Source organism: Dipteris shenzhenensis, chromosome 30 (genome assembly GCF_047967505.1).
Source record: "Dipteris shenzhenensis isolate YYH24624 ecotype China chromosome 30, Dip_SZ_1.0, whole genome shotgun sequence".
Taxonomy (NCBI): Eukaryota; Viridiplantae; Streptophyta; class Polypodiopsida; order Gleicheniales; family Dipteridaceae; genus Dipteris; species Dipteris shenzhenensis.
Window position 1 is genome coordinate 43,711,496 of NC_141625.1, and position 17,846 is coordinate 43,729,341.

The following is a 17,846-nucleotide window of genomic DNA, read 5'->3' on the forward strand; positions in this document are numbered from 1 at the left end:
GGCGGACCAAGGAGTCAAAAAGCAACCCTTGGCTCCATGGATCCTGAAAGTGAGAGCGGAAGCACTACCTCTCTAGTCTACCTAATGAAAAATATCCTCTGCTTAGGTGTGCTTGCATCGCGGGTCTCATAATGAAGATGGGTTCGGAAAAGACGATCCCAAGATAAGTGTATGATGAGACTACCTCGACAGGGGACCCATCAAATGCGAACTGCTACTGGCCCATGATGGCTCGAGATGTATTGAAGATCATAACCTTGGTTTTACCCAAGTTGACCTTCAAATCATGAGACTCACAAAAGGACTGTAGTGCATCAAGGTGTCTCTGGAGCCCCTTTGCTGAGGAAGACAAGAGAGCCACGTCATCTCCATAAAGCAATATCCGGATCAGTGTGCCCGCGAGAGAGCAACCTAAACCCCCCCGCGTCTGCATCACTAGAGCTTATTGGGGTGAAGCTGTGAACACAGCCGTTCACATCCTTAGAATCTTTGTATGTTCATTAGACATTTTTAAAGAACAATTATGTCTCAAGAAACATGTGGTGTCCATTATCCTGAAAACTTTGACCCACTTCTAGAATGATCTACTTAGTTGATGAGCAAAGGTTGTTTCCAGAAGCATGTGCTTCGAGGTTTGGCATATATGACCGGAGCCCTATTATTGTGGGGATCAAGTAAACTGCAAAAAAAAAAAAAAATCATGCTTGGACATCGAAACAAACCTCAACATATTGGTCTCTAGGCTTTGGCTGTTAGACATACCAATGAAGCGTCTCAATATGTAAACTTTTTTGATTTCTATGACTTTTGTTTGAAAAGATACAAAATATTGTTTTAGGCCACCTACATAACCTGTAGCAGATAATGAGGATTAACAGTGGTTTAAACCTAATTATGGTTACCACAAAACACAAATAAACAAAGTAAAAGAAACAAAGCGGGTGGTAGTTTACCCATTCAACAAGGTTGTGATCCTCTTCTCGAGTGTTATCTATGGACTTTTGGCCAGAAATAAGCTCCAAAAGAACCATGCCAAAGCTATAAACATCACTTGCTGTCGTCAGGTGTTGCCTCAAAATATATTGAGGATCAATATATCTGCCCAAAAAAAGGTTAATTTTAACTGTTTGCACCACCCAAAAATGATATAGACTTTATCCTCCTATGAAATTTCAAATCAATCTTTCCAAATTTTTAATGCTGCAAATAAAACTGATAAACAAGACAGGAATAAGGGATCGTAGGAGAATTACTACCCAACAGTTCCAGCAGGTGTAGTGGCAAAGCTTGTCTCAAACTCAGGAGCAGCTCTCGATATTCCAAAATCTGCCAGCTTGGCCACCAAATTTTCGTCAAGCAGGATATTGCTTGGCTTTACATCCCTGTGAATTACTGGTGGATCCTGCATAAATTGTTCCAATTTTGTCTGATAGATCTTTAAAAAAGATACTAAATGCTGCTCAAAATACGACAAAAACAGGAAGTATTTGCACCAGATGATCATAGTCTTACTGCAAAGGAGTGAAGGTATTCCAAGCCATGTGCAATACCAACAGCAATGTCCAATCGCCTTAACCAGTCTAATGTAACTCCACTATTATTCTCTGCACATATGCATAGATTATAAGAAAAATATGTTTCACCATCATATACAAGCTACAAAATTACCAATTCATAGCTCAACAATAAAATCATTGTCAATGATCTGACGTTCATTCTGTCCATTGATGTGGCCTTAAGGAGTGGAAAGCATACTGAATAGAAGTGTATGGAGGTTGCCGTTTGTCATATACTCATATACAAGGATCTGCACAAGATATTTTATTAGCTCTCTCTGTCTCTCTGTCTCTCTGTCTCTCTCTCTCTCCATCAAATATCCAGCAAAAAATTCAAGATACAGCTCAAGAACATCAAGATCCATTAAATCACAAGATTGCTGCATTCTCCTACAGTTAGCAGAGATTTTCAACTACTTTGCACGATGCCTACAAGAGCACGTGTAGAAGATACATGGGGAAAACGAGCTCTGGAAACAGCTATCGCAGCCCTCTCTACAGGGACATCTCACAAAGGTACTGCAGATGTACTCACATGCCTTAATAAGATATGCCTCATGCTGATAGAAAGATTGACAGCTTGGAGGCCACAAATGTGGCTTTATTGGCTGAGAAAGCACACATGGACAAGACTTTAGCTGAGATCAGAAAGCACGGAGGGAAAATACAAGAAGAATGGAGGAAGGAAAAGGCCAAGAAAGAAGAGTGGGAGAAGGAGAGCAGGATGGGAAAGTGAGAAGCCCAAGCTCCAAGACAAAGTACACACATTGGGGGTTTAGCTACAACAAATGAAAGACATGCAAATAACATCAGATGGGGGCAGCAAAGTCATGGAAGAACTTAAAGCAGAAAATGCAGCTCTTAAGAAAGAGAGAGCTGCCACACAGGCCACTGTGAACAGTAAACATGCTGAGTTCACACAACCGCTTACTAAGGGAAAAGAAGAGATGCTCGAGTGGACAACAGTGGTAAAAAAAAGGGTTCAGCAGCCCTTAAGAAGGAGTTTATCTCTGAGGTGCTAGAGGAAGAGAAAAGGAGGGCCAGCAAGGCACTGAATGTCCTAGTAAGAGGCTTAATGGTAGGAGATACCCCAATGGCAGATGCTCAAGCTTTGTTCACCAAGATGGGTGTCAACCTTACGTGTGAGGTGGCTTGGAGGATAGGGTGACGGAGGTACCAACAAGACCCTTAGTGATGAAACTCCGGACTGCGATGGACAGATCTACCCTCATGACCATAAGGGCATCTTTGAAGGGGACCAAAATCTACTTGGATGACAACCTCACTCTTTTAAAGCAGGAGCATAGAAGGGAGGGAATGATACATGTAATGGCAGCAAGAGAAGGAGGCAAATGGGCTGCTTACAAGGATGGCAAAGTGATTATCCGGGGGGAGAAGGGAGAAGGGAAGAAGGAAGAAGGGGAGTGAAGACACGATTGATCTTCATAGCAATATGCTACTTACCCCAGATACATCATCCTATGCACATGAGGTCACTATAGAGGGGCATAGTTTATATGCGAGGATATATGATGGCATCACAGAGTTCTCTAGGCAGGGAGATATCCTCCTTTTCAATGACTTCAATGCATGCATAGGAGATAGGCGGGTGGGTTTGCTAGACTTTGACTCGGACTTCCTCATAGTTCCAGAGCTAGACCCAACAGAGCTCCGGATTGTGAGACACTTAGCAAATGCACCACAATGTGACAAGGTATGGGCGATATCTACTTGAGCTGGGAGTAGTACATGACCTGATTATATATAACGGCCTCCAAGATGGCGGTCATCTCGGTAGGCTTACTTGTTTCCCAGATGGTGGAGGGACTAGTACAGTGGATTATCTGAAGGGTATCCTGGCCTTTGCACCATGCATACACGACTTCATTGTGCCTCCCCCCCACTCGGCGCTGACCACTCATACCTGGCTCTCAGCATCTTGGCTACTATGCCATCGTCTTGCACACCCACTCGTGTCCAAGTCCACTTTGACCATGCTCTCTACCCAGTCTACGGGAGCCACTTAGACCATGAGCTCTCAGATCTACTTATAGACGATGCGCACCTCATCCAGGCCTCGGACACCCTGGTCTTAGTGCTACATGATGCAGCCACTAGATCCTTCCCCAGGACCAAATTTGCAGCACATGCTCCAATTGGGACGATACCTCAGAATCCTTGGTACAATGATGAGTGCATAGAGATGACTCTCGCATGCCACTCGCCTACCGCCTCACCCACATTCACTACTATGAGTCTATTCATGTGGTTGTCGAGGGTCAACACTCGCCCGGACATAGTTTGGAACGACTCCTTGCTGTCCGAATCTCGGGTAAGGGGCTGGCAAGGACTAGCCTTTTCTCGAAACTTGTGGACCTGGAGGTATGTCCTCAGAGTGGTCTTCTCTGTGCTACGGTGCCTTATTCATATGGCTTTTGGTGCCAAGTGCACGTGAAAGCTATACCTATTGCAATGCTTCGTTGGCAAGGGTTGGCTATTATGGTCAAGGGGGCTCAGAGAGGATGAAAGGGGCAATCGGGTCTGCTTCCTTGTTCCATATCTCCATAGATCCTCGGCTTACTCCCATAATATGTGCCCACATAGAGCATGACTCTGTCGAGTGATGACTAACAATTTTTTCCATTAGCTAGAGGAGGTTGGCAGTGTAATTGGGCAAGGTCTTAGTTGTGGGTATTCGGCAATGCTGCAATGCGCCCCATGATGGCCTGCCACCTCCTCTGTACTTTGGCCATTCCCTTTGTGCTCTTTCTTTGGTTTTGAGATTGTAATCATGTGTCATGTGATCATACAGCCTTCCCGTGGTTGGAAGGTAATCCACTGGAATCACTCAAGACGCAGGTTGGCACAACGGAGTGGGCGATGAAGTTCTTGCTGAAGATTGTGGAGGGTGCCATATGCATTGAGGGCCACTAGTGCGGCGACTGTTTCCTTCTATCTATCTTGGTGGGGGCCCTGTCCTTGGAGCCTATCAATGCTTGGCCTTGCTTCTATAGTGTGCGTGTCGAATGGAGTGTCCAATTTTGAGATAGAGGAGCGGGAGACCTAGGATCCTGTGCCTTCCTCGAGGTCATCGAGGCCGCGTCGCCTTGGTAGATTCAAAGGGTGCTCAATAGGGACTTTGAGGGTTCGCACCAAGTCTTGGATTCGGTCAAGGGTCCTCCCTTGTTCATCTCCCTTTGATTGATACAATTCAAGCTCCGCTTTGAGGGCATCGTGCTCCACATTGATTGCCTCAATATCCTCCTGTTCTCATTGCTCTACTGATTTCACTTCCGTCTCTCTCTGTACTATGCCTTGCAATTTGTTCTCAAGCGTGTCCTCTGGTTCTACTTTGTCAACTGCTCCTCGACCTTCCATCTTTCTTCCGCAATTGTGTCTTCCGCTGCCCCTCGCTCTTACCTCGTTCTCTTCTTGGGTTGCTTTGAGTGCCTCATGTTCCATCCACGGTGCATCGTATTCATCTTGGAGTTGGTGGAGGTCACAGGTGAGCTTTGTGATTCATTCTTGAAGGAAGGTCTCCTTGATTTGAGCTCAACATTTCATGTCCACATCCTGCTTTCTTGAAGCTCATCGGCCTTTTGTTCATTGTGTATCAACACTTGGGGAGGCACCCAACGTGTTGATATATGCTGCAAGAATCGCAGTGCTTTTGCTCCCTCACGGCTAAGATGGTCCCGTGTATCTCTGAGTTGGCTTTTGGAGAGGAGCTTCAAGTTGAAGCTTTGCACTCCACTCGACTCCTAGGCAACCTAGTGTTTCAGAGCACGGCTATTGATATGAGATTGGCTCGTCGTTTTCAACATTTTGTTGGCTTGTTTGGAGGCGGCGGGGTACGCCGGGGGGGGGGGTGGACTTTACTATGTGACTCATCCTGGACGAGCTTTCTTGCCTCGTTTTATAGGGGAAGTTAGTTCCCTCGTTTGCTCCTCGGGATGCTATGTGCCTTGGGCATTGTTTGGGGGCAATTTTGAATCTGATAAGGTTGCAGGAGTTTTTGATCGCACTAGACATTCCCAGTACTCTTCTTGAACCCAAGGTATTCCGCCAAAAGCATGAAAAATGGCCTCATTGAGGCAACTTTAGCATAGAAGATGAGCTATCCTTGCGAGGAGTTGAAGCTGCCCGGCTAGAAGTACGAGTAGCGCCTTTGGGTAGTCGGAGTGGGCTGCTCATGAGCCATGCAAGGAAGTTCGAACAATTGCTCGATCAAGTGTCAAATGAGCATGATCTTCTCGTCGATGATGACCAATATATCCTCATCATTGTAGGTTATGACTATCACCTTTTCTTTTGCTACCTCAAACTGTCCCCCCATGGAAGCTACTCGAACTTTCGCAAGCAGTTTTTCTTAAGCAGCTGCTAGCTCTTTGCTGTCTAGTTTGTCGGGTGTAGTGGCTCTTTGGTGTTCAGTGTGTCGGGTGCAAGGAGCTTTTGTAGCAAGGGCAAGGATGCTGTGGAGCTGTAAGCCGGTGAGAAAGGTCGCAAAGGAGAGCTGGTTTTAGCTTGATGGCAGAGCTTGAGTGCAAAGTGGATGAGTGTAGACGTAAGTGTTACTTTGAATGAAAATTTTCCTTTTGTTAGAACTATTACCGTCGCCTCGGGCTTCGCATGCAATGCTTCTCCTTTAAATAGTGGAGTCCATTTTGCATGCTTAGGCAACGTGGCAGCTTTACTGTGTGATCCTTGCACGTGCAATTGTGCTCCCTCATGAGATTGCCATAAAGGCAAATTTTGAAAAGCAGCTGCATGGTAAGGTAAAAAGTTTTACCTTACTCCCATTGAACAACTCAGGAATCAGGTTCCCCTGCAAGTCAGCCACCTGGACTGTGCCTGTATGGAACAATCCACTTAACCTGAATGGACCATTCCACCCAAGCTTGAGATTCGCTTTGAGGGGGCTGAGTTTTGCATTGTAGAGTGACAAGAGCATGTTCTTCAAAATTCTTTTTCACAATGTGTCATTGTGCCATGCTCCTCCATCTTTGGATGACTTCTTGTGCCAATGCTGCTCAAACTCTGAGTTCATCCAATTCTGCTAGCTATTGCTGTCTCCTTGTGATAGATTCTTGTTCTCCCATCTAGTGCACCACGACTACTTAGACGCTTGGGACCAAGAATTTTGAAGGCACAACTGCTTCCAACCCGTAAGCCATCGGGAAAGGTGTCAAATTGGTTGTGGCTTTGTAGGCTATTCTATGTGCCCAAAGGACAATATTTAACTTGATGTTCCAGTCATTGATTCCAGTCTCATCAATGAACAATAGCAATTTTCGTGAGAATTGATTTTAGGACTTGATTGTTGATTCTACTTATCCCTTGCACAGTAGGTAGTAGGTTGATACAAACTGTATTACCCCCGTATTTACAATTTTTATTCTCATAGATGTTCCAGTCTCTTTATTCTCATATATGTTCCAGTCTCATCAATGTACAGTAGCAATTTTTGTGAGAATTGATTTTAGAACTTTGATTGTTGATTCTGCTTGTCCCTTGCACATTGAATAGTAGGTTGTTGAAGACTCTATCATGCAAACGTATTTGCAAATTTTTTCTCATAGATGAATTTAGTAGTGCTCCAAGCGGAGTTGTCTTGCAATGCTTTTGCCTCTACCCGATTGATCGCGTAGTCTATGGCTACAATGACGTATATGTTGGGCCGAGTATTTGAAAGGACCCATGAAATCAAGGCCCCATCTTTGGAAGGCTTCCAAGGGGGAGGGGGCATGTGATGTTAAGGCAATAGCCTCCCCATTCTTTCACACTTCAGCACACTCTACATATCATGAGTAAGCCTCTTTGAACAAAGTGCTCCACCACAGTCCCGCTTGAAGGACTTTCCTCGCAGTTAGCTCTCCACTGAAGTGTTCTCTTGTGAGCCCCATATGTGCCCCGGGTAGTACAATACCTTGTTCGTGCGGTAGCACCCACTTTCTCAAGATTCCGTCTGCACTGTGTTAGTAAAGTTATCTACTGATTAGGCTGTACCACCAAGTTTTCAATGCTAGTTTTCTCCATGGCCTTTCCAATTGATATGTTTCCCTTTTTGCACCTTCGCTTGCTGTGTTGCTTGTCCCTTGGAACGAGTGAATATGTACGTTGGCATCCGTTGTCTCAAGCATCTCTATGAGTATTGATATGCATTCCACAACAGGGTCCACTTCCCTTCTTACAGATTTGGTGTGTTCCTGCCTACAGCTTGCACTTGCTCTTGACATGACCCTCTTTTTCACTGAAGTAGCATTTGACCCTTGTCTTCCCTCTAGGTCTTAGCAGGGTTTTTTATCTCAATCTCTTTCGGTCCCTCGATCCGAAACGTCTTCTTCTTCCTGGGTCAGGGCAGGGTGGTTTGTCATCTCTTGGCCTGGCTTCTCGGGGCTTGATTGACATATGTTGTCCACTTGTTACTGTACAAATATTCTGAGCTATCATGACCGTGCTTAACACAAGCCTCGCAATACTAGGTGCAGCAGTTTACTTTTGTGTGGCTGCCCCATGAACATTTGTTGCACCACTTCTCGCTCATTCTAAGTCTTCCCCGGATGGCCACTTTTTGCAGCACTTTCTTGATATGTGCTGTCAATGCTTCTTTCTTTCTCCCCTCGTCTTCTTCTTTTGCTTTGGTTTTGACTGTGCCACGATTCTCTAGAGCAATGGTTGTCACGGGGGCGTGAAATTCTAAGTACTTTAATGTACTACAAGACCGTGACAACTTTGGTTTTAAAAGTCCAAGCGTGGGCTTAATAATGTGTAATTAAACGCGGCATGGTGCCTAGCACATAAGCGTAATTAATCCCTAGGCCCAAAGGCATTCCAAGGAATTAAAAGAGTGGTTGTTGGGAAATGATGATGTGGCATTTTTAATGGGCCCCCTTAGAGTTCCAGGTGGCTCTAGTGCCTTCTACATGCTCCTTTGCCATTCCTGGATCCTTCTAAACTTCACATGTGTGGTTTTCTCTCTCATCTTCTCCCTTTGTTGAGATTTTGGACTGGTTTTTCAGCCTCCTTCAGCTGAATCCCGTTTTTCTTCATAACTCCTCACCCGTTTGGATTCCTAGACTTTCGTTTGGCCCGATGGCTTCCCCTCTGCCTCCCCTTCGTAGTGATATGCTTTTCCCTCCGTGCGTTTGGTAGAACGGGCAGAGCTGAGCACTTCTTTTGCTGGTCAAATTTGCAAAAGTGGCTTTTTCTAAACCTTTTTGCTTCTACCGCCTCCTGGGCCTCTCCTCTTGCAAAGCTACAGCTTTCTGTTGAATTTCGAGTGGTCCCACGCGCTGGTTGACTGGTTTTTCTCAGTTTTGGAGGACGTTCCGGCGATGAAACTTCTCCAAAACCTTCTCAATGCATTCCTCTCTAAAGCACGCTTCTTTTGAGCCCAAGAACTCCCACTTCTTCGCGACAGAAGTGCCTCTTTTCGCATTTTTCAGTGGAATTCTTGCTAGTCGGCTCTTGTAAATGCTATTTCTTCATGCCTTTGCACTCCTCTTTGGCTGAGAATGCAATTGGGCATTGGCTACTATGTCCTCTTGGCGATTGAGAACTTGGTTCGAGTTTTCAGGGCTTGGTGAGTTGTGATTTTGCTACTGCAATTCCTTTTTGCCATAAGCTATTGGTTGGCCTTGTGTGCCGCCTCTTTCTTGGCTCACAGGTGCCCAGGCAGTGCTACATGAGTCATTCTTTGGTTGGGTACTTTGCTGATTTTATTTTGGAGCTTTGAAAAGCTTTGTGAATGCCATCTGGAAACCACTCAAAGAGAGTGCAGCTAGGGTGCAGTGTGATTGTATCTGGACAGCCAATGGAATTGCACTCGGAAAAGAGAATGCCTTTGGGTTAAGCCTATGGATTAAGTGCACTTATGTGATGGTGTTCTATGCTTGAAAGCCTTGCGAAGGCTTAGTGAATTGGGGCTGCGTGCTCAGTTGCAGGGAAGGTCTCCTAGATGTAACTTGTAATCATTTCACTGTGAAATATAAAGAAATACCAAAAGGGGCGCCACGGTGTTTGGGGCCAATCGGGTGCACTTGTCTATGTCTGTTGAGCAGGGGCATTCTAGCCTCCATCCCTTTTTCAGTGGTTTTGTTTGTGAACAAATGGATAAATGCCAAATGGTGATCATGCAATGGTTAATGGTTGTGATATATGCTTTGTGAGCTGTAAATAAGTGCTGAAGTGATTAAAGGTTTAGTTCCACTGCCCTCTGAGTGATTAGAGGCCGGTTTCATTGGTTCCATTGCCGGGATACCACACACTCTTTCTCAAGAGGTGGGCCTTGGTAGTTTGGTGGAAGGATATCTTTGCTGCACTTTTTGACAGCTGAATATTACAACCATAAACATGGTGAGTACCCATGAGCAAGAGAGCTCCAAAACTCCTCAAAGGAGAAGGCAGGAAAGCCTTAATGATCCAGCTAGTGTACAGCTGCAGGGAGCACAACAAATGCCTTTTGACCAGGCCACACATGAAGCTACAACTGAGCTCAACGGTGATACTAGTTCTAGCAGTGAGTTAGTTGATGCTACTATGTTGAATGCATAGCTTGCAAGTGCAGTGACTGCTTTGACTCAGCTGGCTCAAAATTTGGCTCAGATTGTGCAAACAAATGCCAAGAAGAAGAAGAAATCAAGAAAGCACAAGCACGGAAAGAGTGAGTACACACATGCATCAGCTTCTCATGGCAGACCGCACACTCATGCATCAGTTTCCCATGAGGGACAGCCATCAAAAATGACTCCGAAAGTGACTTCCAAGAGAGAGGAATCGCCCAAAAGAGCACTTGAGAAAGAGGTACAAAAAGTACAGCCAGTGCAACAGTATGAGCAGCCAGCACAAGGCCTTGGTTTGGGTACTTCTACTCCTCAAAATAATAATGTGCAGTCCATAAATGTGGCTCAACCACCTCAGCCATATTTGAGGCAGCAACCTGAATATTTTGGTACAGATTCTATCATTGATGCTATGTTGATTTCACCGCCAATTGGGCATAGAAAGCAAGCCATGTATGACAATGTGGGAATGCAGCCAGGCATGCAAGCCATAGCATATGCTCCCATGCCTAATGTTCAGCCAAGCATGGCTCTCCCTAGTGAAGGGAATGCTGCAAATATACAGCCATCTTTGGGACAGCCAATATCAAATGTATATAAAGAATTTAAGGATGGTGGTTCTTATGTCAAGTTTAATACATATAATGGAGTACAAGACAGGTACAAAGCCCTCACATTCCTTCAACAGTTTGATGCTGCATTTCTTGGGGGTTTGTTTACAGAAGCATCCAAGATGAGGAAGGTTGCCACATTTTTGAAAGGCAATGCACTTAAGTGGTACACCAACCTTATGCTTCATGGAGATGCACCTGCTACTTGGCTGGAATTTAAGCAAGTGTTCTCTTCTACTTCAAGTGTTCTCTTCTACTTGGCTTACTCCAACTTTTGAAGTTGAAGTACTTTCACACTGGCATGACTTGTCATACAAACTTTGCAAGAATCTTGATGATTACACCAAGAGGTTTTGGGATGTTTTGCTGCCATTGAGCTCTTGAGCTCTTACAGGCATGTTTCTTTGAAAGAGCAAATAGAGAGGTACTGTTGTGGATTGCCTAGTGAGCTACGTGATTATTGCATCAAAACCAAGGTGGGTTCTACAACTCAATTAATTGAGAATGCAAGGACAGCATATGTGTAACACAACCTCTCTTGTTGCGCTCTGCAGCTCCTGCTATAATACTAGACCTGCGCTACGCTACTTAGTTCTCACGGGCGATGGCTATTATTCTTTCCTCCCAGCCAACTCTCAAGGACTTGATGCGTGATTCTACAATTCTCAACGTTAATTCCTTCATCCTTATCCCTGAGACCCACAATTCCCTACATAGTTCCTGGCCACATGTCTACATTTTAGGCCCTTACTTAGATGCATCCTTTTTCACCCCTCTCTTGGAGTTCCTTTAAAAGCAAATTGCCCCTTGGCAATTTGCACATTTAGATGCACCTAGGCCCTAGCCCTATTAGAACTATCTAGTCAATGCCATTACGCCCTCACCTAGGACCTTGGCAGTTACTTCTCTTGACCATTTAATTACACACATTAATTATTACAAAAGTTGGTCATCTAAGAGAAAATGCCCACCGATCTATCCGAGGTCATGCTATCTCGACTAGAGCATAACATTCCTTCCCTCTTCAAGCATCAGCGTCCTCGATGATGAAATCTGGGAATGCTCTCCGTAACTGGTATACGGATTTCCAGGTAGCTTCCGATAGAGGCTGACCATGCCATGCAACCAACACCGTGGGTATCTTCCGATTTCGTATCTGCATTGTTCCTCGGTCCAGGATTCTTGTTGGTTTGCGCCTTGCAATATCCTCTATCTCCTGAAACAAAACCACACCTTCGATTAGTGAGTCACCAGCATGTAAAAATTTCTTTAAACGTGAAACATGAAAAACCGGGTGCACCTTACACCCCTGTGGTAATTCTAATTTATAGGCTACACTACCTATTCTCTTTAGAATTAACCACGGCCCACAGTATCGAGGTGATAACTTAGCACACTCTCCTGAAGTCAACGACTTCGAGTGCGAAGGAATTCTGAGAAAAACTTTTTCTCCTTCTTCAAATACTCTTATAGACCGATTTTCATCCGCATACACCTTGGCTCTATCCATAGCCTGACGGATATTAGCTCTCGCACGTGCTAGCATCTCCCGCATCTGAACTACAAAGTTCGCGGCACTAGGCACTTTCTGAGGTACTCCAACTATAGTTGGATTAGCTGGTCTATAACCATAGTTCAGCTCAAACGGACTGAACCCCGTAGATGAATGTTTCCTATCATTGTAGGCAAACTCCAACAATGGCAACCACTTGTCCCATGTATGTTGCCTCAATGACACATATGCCCTCAGCATATCCTCTAAAGTCTGGTTGACTCTCTCCGTCTGACCATCCGTCTCAGGATGATCCCCACTACTCATTCCCAACTCAGTCCTTAGTGTCTCAAATACCGCTGTCCAAAAGTGACCGGTAAACTTGACATCTCTGTCTGACACTATGGATCTAGGCAATCCATGCAGACGAAATATATGTCTAATAAACAAATCCGCCACTTGCGGGGCACTAACAGACTCTCTAGTCGGAATGAAGTGAGCCATCTTGGTTAGACGATCAACCACCACAAGGATAGAATTATACCCTCCTTGTGTTGCAGGTAGCCCTACAATAAAATCCATGGAAATGCTCTCCCACTTACTTAGTGGTATTTCCAAGGGCTGTAAAAGTCCGGGTGGCTTCACCCGCTCGGCCTTACTTACCTGACACGAGAAACACCGTGTCACATATTCATGAATATGTTTTTTCATCTTTGGCCAAAAGAAATCTCGCTTCACGAGATCATATGTCTTCTCGACTCCTGGATGTCCCGCACACGGGCTATCATGGCATTGTCGGATGACTCTCTGCCTGAGATCATTCTGACCAGGTACTACAACCTTGCCATTTCTAACTAGCATACCATCCCTTATGGCATATCTTGCATAAGTTTGGCCTTTTCTGGATGCCAGGTCATCCTTTTCATTTTCCCCGGGTTTTAACACATGAGCCTTAGGCCATAAGCTCTGGACAAACTCGTCCACCTTCTGAGTTTCTTTGATCTCGGTCATTAGAGCACTCTCTAATACCGTGAAACTCAGGTTATGCATAATGCGAGACAACGCATCAGCTACCTTATTGTCTTTTCCTCTTCGGTACCGAATCGTTAAATTAAACTCCTGCATGAGCTCTGCCACCTAGCTTGGCGGCCCCTCAAGTCAGGCTGTTTACAGAAATGTTTCAGAGTATCATGATCCACATCCACATAAAACTCTGAACCATACAGATAATGCCTCCATGTTTTCAAAGCATGGATAACAGCATACAACTCCAATTCATGAGTTGGCCAATTCCTTTGAGAGGGAGAAAGCTTCTTGCTTTCGAAGGCTACTGGCCTTCCCTCTTGAAGGAGGACTACTCCTACCGCAATGCCACTTGCATCGGTTTCTAGGAACGACGGTTTCTGGGGATCAACTATTTTTAACACCGGTCCTGAGACCACAGCTTGTTTTATGGTGTTAAAACTTTCTTGTTGATTCTGTCCCCAAATAAAAGGTACTTTATCTGAGGTCAGATCAGTCAATGGCGATACTATTTCGGAATATCCTTTGATATGCCTTCTATAAAACTGGACAAATCCCAAGAATGATCGCAACGCGGTCAGACTCTGAGGGATTGGCCAAGTTAGTATCGCAGCCACTTTCTTCGGATCCATTTCTACCCCCTGTGGAGTAATTATGAACCCTAAGTACTCAAGCCTAACCATACACAGTATAGTTTTCTTTTTATTCACGTAAAGACTGGCTTTCCTCAAAGTACTGAACACTATTCTTAAGTGTTCACGATGCTCAGTAACACTTTTACTGAATATCAAGATATCGTCAATAAAATGTACTACGAACTTTCCGATATACGGACGTAGTAAATCGTTCATAAGCATGACGAAGGTCGCTGGAGCATTGGTAAGTCCGAAGGGCATTACCAAAAACTCATAATGACCATACCTGCTTCTAAAAGCGGTTTTATGCACATCCTCGGCTCTAATCTGGATCTGATGATAGCCGCACTTAAGATCTATCTTGCTGAAAATCACGGCTCCATGTAATGCATCTAGCAAATCATCAATCCGAGCCATCGGATACCTGTGCTTAACAGTGATATTATTCAATGCTCTGTAATCTATACAGAGGCGAAACGTATCATCCTTTTTCCTCTTTAATATCACTGGTGAAGCAAAAGGTGAGAAACTTGGTTGAATCTGCCCTAACTTGAGGTATTCTTCCAGTTGCCTACGCACCTCCGCTTCTTCAGCAAAACTCATCCTATAGGGAGGAGGTTCTGCCCCCGGGATCAGTTCAATCTTATGCTGAACTTTCTGCTCTGGAGGTAACCCATATGGTAGTTCATCCCTAAAACATTCAGAGAACTCCTCTGTTATAAGATTAGCCAGCTTGGCCATCTCACCACTTTGCGTAACATCAGTGCTAGTCGAAGAATCATCCACCGACTCTACCGATGCTGTGCAAAGGTATAAAAACTCTACTTGAGCCTTTCTGATTTCCATCACGGAAACCAACGGTCCCTGAGGTATATCTTTTTCACCTCGCAAGACATAAAGCACATCATTCATCTTGAATTGATATACGTGCTTTTTCCAATCAATGGCTGGATTCTTCCTAGAATGCCACGCCATTCCCAGGGCTATATCTGCATGAGCAAGCTTGGTTATTTCAAAATCAAGCTTCTCAGCATAGTCCTGAATCCGAAGCTCTAACTGGGTAACCCTTTGGTCCCATACTTCAGTTGAACTTCCATCTGCCATCCTGACTGTATACGCATAGTCAGATGGACTTGTCTTTAATTTCAGCCTCTTCACGAGCTTGGAGTTAATCACATTGTGAGTTGACGCTGAGTCAAACAACACAATGACATCATGATTGGCCACTTGCCCTTTCATTTTGATTAACTCCGTATCATTGAAGGCTGTATACCCCGTTGCTGCGGGCTTAGATAGGATGTTATCAGGTGCACTCGTCACTAACTTAGCAACAGATACACATAACAAACAAGGTACTAACCTCTGAGAAGGTCCCGCTAGTTGCATCTGCATATGTTCCGCACTGGGACTCTCCTGCATTTCTACGTCGCATTTAGATATTATCATATTAGCCGTGCGACGATCTTTGTTCAGTGGACAATCCTTCCACTGATGTCGCTGAAGGCAGCCGAAGCACAATCCTTCTTTTCTAGCTTTCTCTTTTTGTTCAGGGGTCAACGAGGACTTTGACCAAGCCCGAGCTGCCATTGGAGTTATTTTCCTTTTCACCCCAACGGTGGTACTTGTTTTTACTGGTCCCTCAACCGGCTTCACCTGCTTGGTTTGGCCACTTGGCTGCGAGACACTTCTCTTTGAAACCCATTTCCTCTGAAATCCCCCTTTTCTCGGGTGCTCATACTGAGTCCCTGCCTGCACAAATCCACCAGATCTGCCTCTGGCATCCTCATAGTTCAGGGCTACTGCTATAGATTCATCTAGTGTAGTCACATATTTAGCCCGAACTTCCATTTTTATTTTGTCGTTCAGTCCATAGATATAGTCTTTTAACTGAACCGACATAGGGAGAGGGTCTGTTATTTTCATAACACATTCCCTAAATTTGTCAGTGTACTCTGCCACTGACAAGCTCCTCTGACGAAGATTTCTATAAGCATCCCAAGCTCGGGATTCTTCATCAGGTGGGAGAAAGTGTTTCTTGAATTCAGCTTTGAACCCTTCCCAGGTGGTTGGAGCAACTTGATCCTTCTGTTGCTTTATCCACCATCTGTCCGCTGCCTCAATAAACAGGTGTGTGGCCTCGCGGATTTTCTTTAGATCGGATCTAATCTCACAAATGGCGAAGGCTTCTTCCCACTTGTGCAACCAAACCTCGATCACATCAGAGCTGCGCTCGGTCATCCGACCAGCGTACTTCTCCGGTCTATAATTAGCGATATTAGGCACTTTGACCCTTGCGCGCTCTAAGGAATGTACACTGGGCTCTGGCTCTGCTGGAGCTTTGCCCTTATCAATCCTAGATGGTCTAGCCGACAAGGCTTGCACCATCTCCCTAATCTCATTTTGACCAGCATTCACCTGAAGCTGTTGGTTCATAATCTGCTGTAAAGCATCCTCTAATATTGAAATCCTACCAATCAATGTAGGTGCTGTGTGATGTGACATCTGTTGTGTAGATTGTGCTCTAGACTCACTAGGATTCACCCTTGAATTCTGCCCTTCTGCTTCCATAAGTTCACAGTGGAAGATGGTTTTTTTTTTTTTAATTAAATAAATTGGGGTTTTTTTTTTTTTTAAATAAATATGATGAATCTCCCCCTTTTTGTTATAGACAAAAAAATAAACAACAGTCCCTGCTGTAAAAACGAACTAACTGGTACTTAGAAATTTCTTTCGAAAGACATAAATGCTCCCTGGATCCAAGTCCGCCACCACGCGATTGGAGACGACGCCACCATAAGTCGTGATCGTCAATCTGCGTTATATTTCCCTGCTTGTCGTCATCTCCCTACTGCAAACTTCTTTTTGTCGTTTCTCTACGCAAGTGACGATATAGGCGTCGACGTAAACTGTTCACTACACAACCATATGCGTCGTCCGCCTCTATCTACAGTCCGTCGACGTAGCTCCCTCACGTCCGTCACCGTGGTATCGATGCTCCGTCGCTCGCTCTTCCCACGACCCCTGTCTGCCTATTGTCACCACCCTTCGTCGTTCTAACTGGGCGCCCGTAAGATCGACAATTCTGTACTACCTTCCCTTATCCCTATTTCGAACGCAAAATCCCGTCATCAACGCTGCGTCACATCTAACGCTATCATGACGCCGTCCGTCATCAATCGTCTACTGCTGTCCGTCAAACTCTCCCTCGCTGCGCTCTGATACCAAGTGTGACACAACCTCTCTTGTTGCGCTCTGCAGCTCCTGCGATAATACTAGACCTGCGCTACGCTACTTAGTTCTCACGGGCGATGGCTATTATTCTTTCCTCCCAGCCAACTCTCAAGGACTTGATGCGTGATTCTACAATTCTCAACGTTAATTCCTTCATCCTTATCCCTGAGACCCACAATTCCCTAGATAGTTCCTGGCCACATGTCTACATTTTAGGCCCTTACTTAGATGCATCCTTTTTCACCCCTCTCTTGGAGTTCCTTTAAAAGCAAATTGCCCCTTGGCAATTTGCACATTTAGATGCGCCTAGGCCCTAGCCCTATTAGAACTATCTAGTCAATGCCATTACGCCCTCACCTAGGACCTTGGCAGTTACTTCTCTTGACCATTTAATTACGCACATGAATTATTACAAAAGTTGGTCATCTAAGAGAAAATGCCCACCGATCTATCCGAGGTCATGCTATCTCGACTAGAGCATAACAATATGCATGGATGCAGGAGAAGAATTTGGGCTTTATGGACAGCAAGAAAGAAGACAACAAACGGGCTGCCAAACACCAGGATAAGGACATCAAATCTGAAAATAAAAATTATGGCAAACGACTGTTTCAAAAGGGAGGAAAAGCCCAATTCAAAGCTGGTCAAAGGCGTGGATAGCCTAATAAACAGCCCCGTACCAAGTTATCTGATGAAGAGAAAAAGTCACTCATGGAGCAAAACAAATGTTTTATATG

The 17,846-nt window shown here is 44.8% G+C and overlaps 1 protein-coding gene across 1 annotated transcript in view; it reads right to left on the minus strand.

Annotated features, from left to right (window-relative positions):
- LOC147882173 (uncharacterized) overlaps positions 1-17,846 on the minus strand; it is a 76,599-nt gene that overhangs the window by 30,310 nt on the left and 28,443 nt on the right. Inside the window, exons 19-22 of the mRNA XM_087401527.1 lie at positions 1,756-1,807; positions 1,513-1,604; positions 1,257-1,402; positions 954-1,098 (exon numbers count right to left, since the gene is read on the minus strand). Coding sequence (XP_087257653.1) covers positions 954-1,098; positions 1,257-1,402; positions 1,513-1,604; positions 1,756-1,807 — 435 coding nt within the window. The remainder of the gene's footprint in view (positions 1-953; positions 1,099-1,256; positions 1,403-1,512; positions 1,605-1,755; positions 1,808-17,846) is intronic.